Below are 12,712 nucleotides of genomic sequence, written 5' to 3' on the forward strand. Positions count from 1 at the left end.
GAGTGAGGTGGATGTATAGAGGAAAAAACAGAGAGATGGAGATGGAGAGAGAGGCCAGGCAGCTGGGAGCTCCCACAGACACGCACTTCTGTCTAAGCAGCTTTCCTCTCAGGGCAGGGTCGCGGCAGGTCATGGCGGGATTACACTTTTGGCAAACAAGAGGGAGCTCCTTTCTCACAAAGCCGCGCACGACTCCCCCGTGACTCTCGGCAGCTGTAATAAAGCCAAGGCAGCCCTGAACCTACAAACAAAAAAGCTAACACGCTATCGATCCACAGCGGCCAACTTTCACGAGGTGGTGTCGAGAGGTCGACACCGTGCAGACAGCTCGGGCTGGGGGTGAAGGGCTATTATTGGGATGAGGGAAAACTCGGGCGTTTGGTCTTATCGCAGAAAATTCCTCACTTAAGTTTGGCAATTTTCACCAAACTGTCAGCGCAGGGGATTGAGTTATTGTTATTCAGAAGATGAGTTATATATATATATATATATATATATATATATATATATATATATATATATATATATATATATATATATATAGCAGTCTGATATTCCAATCACCACATTCCAAATGAGTTTTTTCCCCCCTCTCTCTCTATCCTTTCAATCAATAGCCATCCCCTGCAGTGCCTCCATGTCTCTTTACTTCCTAATCAACACTTCCACTCATAGGGAGGTCAGCCGAGCAGGCGCACAGTGCCCCGAGCGCTGCTTTGAACTTAATTAAGCAGCTTTAAACACAGCCGAAAAAGATTCATTAATACACAGGCAAGATGAGCAGCTAAGATGAGAACATGACCCCCTACCTCCCCTCAGCAGAGGCGATTCGGCTCCGGATGGCTGTTGAACCCACAAAGGGTCAACATTGGGAGGGGAGCGGCTATGAAGGTCCCGCAAGGACTCCCAAATCCTTTAGATTTGATATAGTTTCCATAAAAACTCTCTTTTTTGGCTTATAAAACCTATATAAACCATGTGTATTTGCACAGAAGTAAAAAAAACCCAACACCTATATAAATATAAATATATATATATATATATATATATATATATATATATATATATATATATATATATATATATATATATATATCTGTGTAAAGCACAAAGAATGAAGGGGAAAAGAGAGGTAAAGATGGAGGTGTGCATGCGCCTGGAAGGCTGCAGTGTGCCACCGGGGTGCTGTGAGGCAGGGCCTGTTAAAGGAGAGCTCCAGACCAAGGTGTTCTATAGCTCGGGGGCTAACGGTGATAAATGAGTCCCTTAATGTCGGCAAACACTTTATCTCTGCTTCATCTGTTTTCATTAGGCAGGGCCAACCTTTGGCTGGGAGAGAACGTGCTGTAACTTTCATTACTACAACACAGAAAGGAGAGGCGCAGAGACTTCCCATCGGTCTAATAAAAACACCAGCTAGACCCCATGACAGATCCTATTCCTTATTATTACGATGGCATGGCGCTGTTATAAATTTCGAGAATGCCACGTCCCTCAAAGATGATCGGTGCTTCTCCTTAACTCGCTGCTCATGATTTCTGCTCCTGTGGGTCTGAGACAAACTTGTAATCTTTCTCACTTCTTATTTCATCTTCTTCTTATTTACATTTGTCGCAGCATTACTGAATAGCCACCACAGCGCTTGCGTTCATAATCAAGATGGCGATGGAGGAATTAGGGCTTGGTTTGTTGTTGCTGAGAAAAACAATCTCACTGCAAGCTTCATTTAGTGGCTGTTCTGTTCTTTCCCATCATGCACAGAACACAGCTTTCATTAGCAGATTGTGTTTGCTCAGTTACAAATGTAAATGTTTCAATTTAAGTATTTCGTTTTTCAGTCACTCATTTTCATCTTTTTCACCCTGAACTGTTAAGATGACAGCCTCGTCACATTTAGAATCACACTCTTTGTAAGCTGACGCACACACTTCATTAGGTATGTATGCTTATTACTGCACATTTCTAATCGGCCAAACACATGGCAGCAGCTCGTCATGTAGACAATGGTCAATATGACCTGCTGAAGTTTGAACTGAGCATCAGAATGGGGAAGAAAGGTGATTTAAATTACTTGGCGTGGTTGCTTGCATTTCAGAAACAGCTGGGATTTTCCTTCTCTATGGTTGGAAAGAGAAAATAACCAGTGAGCTGGAGTTCTCTCTGGAGGTCACAGAAGAATAATCAGCCTACTTTTAGTTAATGGGAGGGGAAAGTAACTCAAATAACCATTTATTACAGCAAAGGTTTACAGAAGAGCATCTCTGAATGTACAACTGGAAGCAGATGGGCGACAGCAGCAGAAGACCACTCCGGGTGTCACTCCTGTCAGGTAAGAACAGGAAACTGAGGCGACAGTTCACGCAAGCTCGCCAAAACTGGACAACAGAAGCTTGGAATATGTCGCCTGATCCGATGAGTCTCAGTTTCTCCAGCAATTTTCAGATGGTAGGGTCGGAACAGTGCATGGAATGGGCTTCCATGGACAAACAACTGCATCCAAGTGTCGAATGCAGAGGTGTAAAGCACGCCACCACTGGACTCTAGAGCAGTGGAGACATGCTCTGTGGAGTAATAAATCACGCTTCTCTGTCTGGCAATCCAATGGCCAGTCTGGGTTTGGTTGTTTCCAGGAGAACGGTACTTGCCTGACTGCATCTGATGGGTGTAAAGTTTGGTGGAGGGGGAATTATTGTGTGGGGATTTTTTTCAGGAGCTGGGCTCGGCCCCTTTGGCTCCAGTGAAAGGAGCTCTTCATGCTTCAGCATACCAAGATATTTTGGATAATTTCATGCTCCAACCTTTGTGGGAGCAGTTTGGGGAAAAGTGCTTCCTGTTCCAACATGACAGTGCACCAGTGCACAAAGCAAGGACCATAAAGTCATGGATGAGCAAGTTTGGTGTGGAAGAACTTGACTGTCCGCACAGAGTCCTGACCTCAACCCCTCTTCTCTTTGGGATGAATAAGAGGTGAGACTGTGAGGCAGGCCTTCAGGTCCAACATTAGTGCAATTGTGAAAGAACGGTCAAACATACCCATAAACACACTCCTAAACCTTGTGGAACGTCTTCCTAGAAGACTCGAAGTTGTTATAGCTGCAAAGGGTGAGGAGACATCATATTAAACCCTATTGATTAGGAATGGGATGTCACTCAATTTCACATGTGTGAATGCAGATGAGTGAATACTTTTGGCAATATAGTCCATTTTCTTGGCTCCTTAGTACCAACTGAGCAACATTTAAACAGCACAGCCTTCCTGAATGTTTTTGCTGCCATCTCCATCCTTTTATGACCACACTGTGCTTATTTTCTGATGGCAGCTTCCAGCAGGACAACACACCATGTCACACAGCTCACATCATCTCAAACTAGCTTCTTGAACATGACAATGTATTGAAATGACCTCTACCGTGGGCACAGTGATTAATTATTCTGCCTTTGTCATGTTGTAATTCAGCAAACTCATCTCAAGTCCACTTCACTTACTACCTTCTGCTGTATAAAATGAAAATAAACGCAGAATGGAAGTCATGTGACACCTCTATTTAAATGAAAATGGTCAAAGATAACAGCAAATGTTGAAATGGAGAAATTTCATCCACTGAAAAATATGTTCTCACTTTGAATTCGATAACATCTTTCAAAAAAAAAGTTGGGACAACAAAAGAGCATCCCTGAGAGGCCGAGTAATTCACAAATAAAAACAGGCAGGGGTTCACCACACGAAAAAATATACTTTTCGGCCTAAAATTTGAAAAGGATTTGTGGATCTCATCATCTGTGGTACATAATGTCATTTAATGATTCAGAAAACTGGAAGAAAACAGAGACAAGAATAGAAAGCAGTGCTGAATAGCCAAGATCTTCAGGCCCGGGGGGGGGGGGGGGGGGGGGGGGGTGCATTGAAGACAGAAATGTATCCGTTGTGAGCTTGAGAACACTTCAGAAAGCCATTATCAGTGAACACAGTGTGTCCCTGCATCCACAAATGCAATCTAAAACACTGACATGCAAAGACTAAATAAAAAAACTGACTAGATCCAGATCCTCCACTTCTCTGAGCCTCAAGTCTCTCCGGAAACCGCGGGCCGTGTGTCCCCCGGCCCTAACAGGAGAGAGACCAGCTGGTCGGGAACAGAGTTCACACGTCAGCATCAGTGATGGTTCAGAGAATTACTGAATTAGTGCCCACGACATGGGCAACATCTGGTAACATCTGGCAACATACGCTGCCATCCGGATGACGTCTTTTTCGGGAAGGCGCTGCTTATTTCAGCAAGATGATGCCAAATCACATCAAGTACATATTGCAGCAGGATTGTTCCACAGTGTAGGCTGACAGGTGTCCGTTCCACACCTGTCACCTGTATAAAATCCAGCTACCCACTCACATAACACAAAAATACCACAAATGACATGCCAAACTGTTGGGAGGCTAAAATCCTAAATTGGACAAGAATGGGAAAACCAAATGTTACACAGAGGACACGAGAAAGCCATTCAGATTAATTTAGTTCAAAACCACAGAGTTTCTTTTGCATGAACACAAAGGATTCGTTTCATTAAATATATCTTTGATGGATTTTTTTTCTCCCTGAAGAAAACGTTTTGAAGAACTTTAAGGAGCAGTTTGCTGTCGGTTTGAATTTTATCACTTGGTTTTGTTCTTTATTAAAAATAAATAAAAAAAATTAAGCTAAAAGGGGAAAAACATTTCCTTTTCAGAACTACAGCAATCATTCTCTTCCCAAATGAGCCAAAAGATGAAGTAATGCAGCACTGTGGTAATCTTCTCCCAATCTTTTTTCCCCTTTTAGAAATACTGTTGCTGTGAAATTTGAAGTGACACACACACACACAGAAACAAAGTCTGTGTTATTTTTATGCTATTCAAAATTAAATATATGGTTTAAATGGGATGGCACAGTGGTAATTCGGATCTCCTCACAGCAAGGAAGTCCTGGGTTTGAATCTGAGCCTTATTCCAAAATGGATTCAATTCATTTTATACCCCAATCTTTTTTCCAGACAAAAACCTCGTGATGACAAAGTGGAAAAGGTGTGCTTGAAATTCTTGCAAAGTTATTAAAAATAAAAAACAAAAATACAACATGTACAGAAGTGTTCACAGCCTTTGCCATGACACTCAGATTCATCCTGTTTCCACTGAAGTTCCTACAGCTTAAATTGGAGTCCACCTGTGATAAATTCAGTTGATTAGACATGATTTGGAAAGGTGCACACCTGGCTATAAAAAGGTCCCATAGTCTACAGTGAATGTCAGAGCACAAAACAAACCATGAAGTCCAAGGAACTGTCTGTAGACCTCAGAGACAGGATTGTATCGAGGCATAGATCTAGGGAAGGGTACAGAAAGAGCTGGCTGCCCGATTGGGGTACCTTATTTGGGCCTTATTCAGGGAGGATATCAAGAACAACACCTAAAAGGCACATGACAGCCCACCTGGAGTTTGCCAAAGGGCACCTGAAGGACTTGGACCACGAGAAACTAGATCCTCTGGTGTGACGAAACAAAGAAGTCTTTGCCCAGTGTCATGTCTGTAGAAAACCAGGCATCACTCATCACCTGACCAATCCCATCCCTACAGTGAAGTATGGTGGTAGCAGCATCATGCTGAGATGTTATTCAGCAGCAGAAACTGAGGGGTTGAGGGAACGATGAGTGCAGCAATGTACATGGATGATAACTTGCTTCCGAGTGCGCTGGACCTTGGACTGGTGCGAAGGTTCCTCTTCCAAGAGGATAACGATGCTGAGCGCATCGCCAAGATAACAAAGCAGTGGCTTTGGGACCACTATGTGAACGTCCTTGAGTGGCCTGCCAGAGCCCAGACTTGAACATGCTTGAACATCTCTGGAGAGATCTGAAAATAGCTGTGCACTAGTGGTCCCCATCCAACCTGATGGAGGTTCTGCCAAGCTTGTAGCATCACACTCAAAAAGACCTGAGGTTGTAATTGCTGCCAAAGGCACTTCAACAAAGCGTTGAGCAAAGGCTGTGAATATTTATGTACGTGTTCTATTTTTGTTTTGTATTAATACATTTGAAAGAATTGCAAGCAAAGGCTTTTTATTTTGTCATGATGGGTTATTGTGTGGAAAACGATGAGGTGTCAAATGAATTTGATCCATTCTGGAATAAGGCTGTAACATGACAAATTGTGGAACTAGTGAAGCGCTCTGAATGCTTTCTGGATGCTCCGTAGGTATGCATGTGTGAGTAAATGGGCTCTCTCATTTCTTTCGGTTACCACTGTGATAAATTGGCAACCTGTCCAGGGTGTATGCTCGGCCCGTGACAGCTTGGACAGGCTCCAGCCCACCTGCAAATTTAAATAGGGTAACTGGAAAAAACATAGATGGATTATATCTGCCTGTATTAACGTCTTCTTCAATTTAATTTTTTTTTTCGCAGTTTCTAGACAATTTTGAAACCTGTTTATAATTTGTTGGCATGGCTCTGAACTGTACTGTTTAACACATCTGCCTCACAAGCAAAAGGTTCCCCTTGTTTGATTTTTTTTTGGAGACACACATTCAAGTCAATTTTATTTATGTAGTGCCAAATCACCACACGTCACCTCAAAGGTGTTTTATATTGTAAGCTAAGAGCTTGTAATAACAGAGAAAACAACAATGAGATGACCCTGCTACAAGCACTTGGCGACAGTGGGAAGGAAAAACTCCCTTTTAACAGGAAGAAGCGCCATCGGGGAGAGGAAACGGAAAGAGACACTGTGGAAGAGAGCCAGAGATGAATAATAACTAATGATTGAATGCAAAGTGGTGTATGAAAAACGTTGGGTCACAAGCTAATCCAACTCTAGTCTTGGGTATCAAGCCCACACAAATGGGAGGACATCTAGTGTCACCAAATCAAACACGCAACATTGGTTCGCTGTGGTGACAACCTTGGGGAAATCAGCCAAAAGTCTTGGTCATCGTCTCTGATTGGGAAAAAAGCCCCCAAAACCTACATCTGTGAAGATGTTTTGTGCGGTTAAGTGAGCGTCGAAATCCGACAATATCGCAAGAAAAAGACAAGACAGCCGACATAATATCTGATGTAAGCTTTACTTTCAAATCCTGTTACATTTAGATCTGGCAAGTTGAACATAAAATAATGCCAAACAAAGAAAAACAAATACAAAACCAAAAAAAAAAAAAAAAAAAAAAAAAGTACAAATGATCTATTTACCAGTTATCATCACAACCCTGTACAGCCTTAACAATGGAGTAATAAAAAAAAAAAAAGCTTTGTACAGCACATACCAATCTTTACCGAGTGCCAAAAGTTAAGATAGTTGAGCCTTTTCTAATCATAAAATACAGCCAAACTTAAAGCTAACTGATTGCAGACAGTGCAGTGTGATGCTAACTAAATGCAACCGAGGGGGAGTTAGTTTGAAACACAATTAAGTGCTAAAGAACTAGAGGACAATGTCATGCATACTCCGAAGTGCTCAAAAAGGTAGTCAAGCATTAAAAAAAAAGAAAAAAAGGTCACTGTGCTGCTTACAGTTGGGCAAAATAAAGAGAATAAGTGCTTAAGAGTACTGGGTTTCAAAAGGAGAGAGCCCTGTTGCCTTTTTAAACATTACACTCAAACTAAAGGGGGAAGACAGGGAGGGGGGAGGACGTAAAGAAGTGCAGCCATTCATGATTACGCTGTATTAAAAAGGCAGACATTTTAAAAAGGTGTCAAGAGGAGACACATTCTTTTTTCTTTTATTATTTATCTCTGTTTTTTTCCCCTCTATTGGACCCTGACAATTAGTTTGACTCATTCTCAGAAGTCTCAGGTGGTTTCCTTCCACCAAGTGGCACTAGAGTATAAAAGATAACATAGATAGTACAAGGAAAGTGTGTGTGTGTGTGTGTGCTGGAGAGATGCTCCCTTTACTCCAGAGACAGCATGCCAGACGTCGACAGAACAAAAAGGAACAAACGGGAATTTAAAAAAGAAGAGGAAGAAGGGGGGGAGACAATCGAGGCATCACTCCAGAGCAGGACGTGACGGATTCCATCCTAACATCACGTCCTGCGACGAGTTACAATTTGGTCTTGACGATTTACGTTCTCTGTCCAATCGATGCGTTCTTCTTCTTTTTTTTTTTTAACCTTACATAAGTGAAGTAAAAAACCCCAAAATAAACATGCAACAATATTTCATTTTTTAAAAAAGAAAATGCACAAGTAAAAACAGACACATGGAAATAATAAGGGAAAACAACCCCTTTACAAATAAGGGATTTTGGCTTAAAGACCACTTAGGAAACACAAACGCGATCGATGACGGGTAAAGCTCTTTTTTGTGCCGCTCCATTTTGCAAAAAAAACAAACAAAAAAAAGACTTGTTTTCGAGCATTCTCGCGGATAAATACATAGTCTCATAATCAAAAAGTGCAGCACTGTGCAAAATTGGCTATCACAATTTAGCCTGGGACCTTTAGTTCCCAGGGGGAGCTTGACCTCTACTGTCTAATTCATGCAATTTGTATTCATTTGCTTTCTCTGATTTCACAGAGGCAGACCCTTTTGCACCGCCAGAAACGTCTAAATGTGAAACTAAGGGGTGTTGATTGAGTCATTTCCAGCAACTACTGCCTACTTCACATTATGCTAACTTGGTGGATCTAAGTTTGCACTTAAAAAAAAAAGGGGGGGGGGGTGTAAAATAAAAGGTTTAAGTGCTTTTGGCTTGAAGTGTAACTAAAGTAAGTGCAATTAAAACTCAAAAGGTTGACACGAGGGAAGGAGGCGGGGGGACTAAAAGCAGTACCGTGTCTGCCGGCCTAACAGAGGCCCGGCGTGGCTTCATCGTGGCACCTACAGGAGCTTTGCCTCGTCACGAGTCCTCTATGAACGCTAGTAGAAAAGATTTATTATGATGTAAAAGGCTCAGTTAAAAATAAAATAAAGAAAATAAAGGACAAAAAAATGAAAATAAAAATAAACGAGGACACAGAAAGGCCACCAAACACTAACTTTCCCCGCCTTTACCAGCACTGAAGACGTCTCTTGACTGTTCACACTTCTGTATCGCCTTTTTTTCTCTCCATGTACATAAACAAAAATACATTCATTCAAGTCATTTTGGAACAGTTTTTTTTCTTCCTTTTTTTTTTGTACACAAAAAAATTACAAAAGCTCCAAAAAGCACCATTGAATCGGCCTGCGGTGACGCCTGCTGTGGGCTAGCTCGCTAAACCCAAGAGCGGGTCACCTCCACAAAACAGTTATCTCATATCTCTTCTAAGTATAGGTGCGTGATACACAGTTCTGCATGTGACGCTGCTCTGACATCGATCCCGTCTCAGGAGAGACAAACGGATGTTTGTAACTTTTTTTTCCTGCAATATTTCATATTTAGATTGATTGATGACAGGTCGGATTTTCCATATTTACATCGTCACAGCTTACATATATTTTTTTCTAAGCTTAGAAATAACTACTAACTCTGAGATGGAATCGATATCAGCCAGCAGCTACGCACAATACCGTTTCACCATTATACAACAAAAAGAAAACAACAGAAATTTAAAAAAATAATAATAATAAAAGTAAAAAAAAACAAACAAACAAAAAAAACAAAAGATGGGAAGGGGGGGGGGGGCTATAAAACTATGTACAAGATTGATAAATAAGTAAGTGCGTGGTTTGAGGCGTTGCTTTTGAAAAGCATTCCGTTTCATTGGTTCTGTCCACAATTGCACCGCTAACACTTCAAGGATATCTCGAATTTCGCTTCCTAATGACGTCAAAGCTAGTTTGAAACACAGAAACAGGCATGCTATTCCGATGCATAATAGCGATAGACAAAAATGCACTAACATTGTAGCACTTGCGAGTTTTGTTTTTCGTCTTTTTGTCTCCTCGAAACGACTAATGAAAAATTAGCTATAAAAGTGAGAGACGTTAGTTCCGTCAGGTAATGCAGCTGGGTCCAGGTCATTCAGATGCCTAAAAACAGGGGGAAAAAAACAACAAACAAAAACAAAATATTAAAAAAAAAAAAAAAAAACAGGTAAAGAGAGTAGTAATTGATGCTGAAGTAGTAATAATTCAATCGATAGAACTGATAAGAAAAGCAGCTTTTTTTATATATAAATGCATTTTAGCATGTACAGCCTTTTTCTCTTATAAATGTTATTTTTTTCTTTTTTTTTTCTCTGGTCCAGCTTATTCTGCTGGTCTGATTGGAAAAAAGGGTTGCTCCCGCCGCAGTGGTCAAGTGTCATTCACACCACTGTCCGAGGAGTGAGGGGAAAGAGCAGGAAGGGGAAGGAGGAGGAAGCGGGGGAGGAGGAGGAGGAGAGGCGGGTGAGGTCAGACAGTCTTGGCCCTCTCCATCAGTCCCAGGTAGGCCAGGAAGGAGTGTTTGTGGGAGGAGGGTGAGGGGGAAGAGCGGGAGGGGGACGCCAAGTTGGAGGAGAAGAGGAGAGGAGACGTGGCCGGCCGCCATCTGGAGTGGAGCTGGGAGTGGAATGTGAAGCGGCTGTTGTGGGTGAACAGGGTGGTGAGGGGGATGAGGTGGGCCCGGTCGCAGTTCCTGTACTGCTCCAACATGTGGCGGGAGGAAGGGAGGAAGAGGGAGGGGCTGCCGCCGTCGCCGGCAACGCTCGCTCCGCTGGGGTTTCTTGGGGCGGCGCCGCCAACGCCGTTGGCGTTAACCAAACCGTGCCGGGGGCCGGTGGGGTCCAGCTGCTGGGACTTGCCCAGCGTGAGCGACAGCGCGACGGACTGAAGCGCCTGAGATGCCGTGAGGCTCATGAGAGGGCTGTTGCTCCCGCTGCCTCCGCTGCTGCTACCACCGCCGCCGCCAAACAGGAAGTTCTCCTGGCTCTTCTGCAGCGACGAGCCACCCGGTGACGTCTCCTCCATTGGCAGCTCCTCCCCTATCGCCTCCTCGTCTTCCTCCTCTTCTTCTCCTCCGCCTCCTCCTCCCCCTAAGGCTCCATCCATCCCCCCCGTTCCCCCGCTCTGGTGTTTCTTGAGGTGGCGGCTGAAGACGAAGGGGTGTGTGGTAGTGAAAGGGCACTCTTGGCAGCCGAAAGTCTGGCGCGGCGCGTGCTTCAGCTTCTTGTGCAGGTTGAGGTTGTCCTTGCGCTTGCAGCTATAAGAGCAGCGGTCGCAGTGGAAGGGCCGCTCACCCGTGTGCACGCGCACGTGCTCGATGAGCTTATTGGCCGTCTTGGACAAGTAGCCACACTGCTCACACTTGTAGTGGTTGCCCAGGCGGTGCCTGCGCATGTGGGCCTCCAGCGAGGCCTGGTCGGGCCACAGTCCCTGGCAGATGCGGCAGCGGTACTCCATCTTACAGTGCGTCTTAAGGTGGCACTCCATGGCCGCTGGACGATTGGTGGAGTAGATGCAAAAAGGGCACCTGGTTAATGGAAGGAAGGACGGAGGGAGGAAGGGAAGGGGGGCAGGGAGGGAGGACACAACACACAAAAGCAAAAGACAGCTGAAAGGAACATGTATGTCCACAGCCATGTAAGACACCTTGAAACTTAATAACACGAGAATGATGAAGAGGAGGAGGACAGATAAAGGAAAATTGTGTGCAATGTACAGTTCTGTGTGCACGTGGTGGTATGTGTGGAAGTTTAATGGTGAAAGAATTGAAGTGACCAGGTATGCATGTGTGAGAGGGGAGGGGAGGGGAGGGAAAGGAGGAAGGTGAGGGAGTGTGGGGTAGGGGAGATGACAGGCAGGAGAAAAAGATTGGAGCAGTAGGACATGAAGGGAAATGAAGGAATGGAGTGGCACTTACATTTAAATAGCACCTTTCATCTGCTCTGGGCCCCAAAGCGCTTCACAAACCCTGCAGAACAGAATTACCTCAGAAAAACCTCGAAATGGTCAAGGCCCTCTCTCCCTCTCTACACACTCCTACATATACAGAAACACTTTACATTGCTCGAGTGCATACATGTGTGTGCGCACACAGGATGGGAGGGGGAAGGGAAGGGTGGAAAAAAAATAAAATATTGATCTGGGCTAAGAGGGGGGGTAAGAAAATGCAGGCAATCGAAAAGCAATTTTCCCCGAAGGTTCTTTAACTTTTTTCTAGTTGGTTTAATTCTGCCTGCTTTTATTAGTAAATATAAAAGTGGCTTAAAGAAAGTAAGAGTCTGGCAGAAGGTCACATATGCAGATGTTAACAGTAAGCTATACGAGTCAAGCTGGAGCGAATTGAATACGCAGACATCAAAAGAGCTCTGTTCTTCTCGTTTAAAATACCCTCTATCCAGGTCTATATTATTTGTATACCGTACCATAAAAAATTAATCTGGCTTCAGAAACGTACACCAGACAAACAAGAAGTCCTTTACATTTAATCGCTCACACTACAGCTAGCAGCAACGTGTTGAGGTAACGACTAAAAGACGCCGTGTGCAGGTCTCGAGCTATGAAGGGGCTTCTTGTGTCATTTTTGCATTCGTATTTTCAGATCAGACAAAAGTCAGTGCAACTCTGTTAAGCAGCTTCCTGTTTTCATTCAGTGAAATGCTACCATTTCCACACATTTATAGCAATGTTGAGAACTTCACTGATGGCTGAACAGAAAAAAAACTACAAAAAACAAAACAAAAAAAAAGTACAACACAGGTCTTTCGTGGCAAGATGAGGCGGTATTCATAATGATATTCGATGGTTCTGCACATGCACGGGACTGGAGTTGTG

At 43.5% G+C, this 12,712-nt stretch overlaps 1 protein-coding gene across 2 annotated transcripts in view; it reads right to left on the bottom strand.

Moving 5' to 3' along the window:
• Positions 1 to 1,091: 1,091 nt before the first annotated feature.
• The window catches only part of znf827 (zinc finger protein 827), an 81,801-nt gene continuing 70,180 nt past the window's right edge, over positions 1,092 to 12,712 (bottom strand). For both annotated transcript variants that reach the window (XM_085162460.1, XM_085162459.1), the window contains exon 14: positions 1,092 to 11,408. In XM_085162460.1, the coding sequence (XP_085018586.1) occupies positions 10,352 to 11,408 (1,057 nt within the window). In that variant the 3' untranslated portion in view covers positions 1,092 to 10,351. The remainder of the gene's footprint in view (positions 11,409 to 12,712) is intronic.

This window comes from Neolamprologus multifasciatus, chromosome 6, assembly GCF_963576455.1.
Source record: "Neolamprologus multifasciatus chromosome 6, fNeoMul1.2, whole genome shotgun sequence".
Classification (NCBI taxonomy): domain Eukaryota; kingdom Metazoa; phylum Chordata; class Actinopteri; order Cichliformes; family Cichlidae; genus Neolamprologus; species Neolamprologus multifasciatus.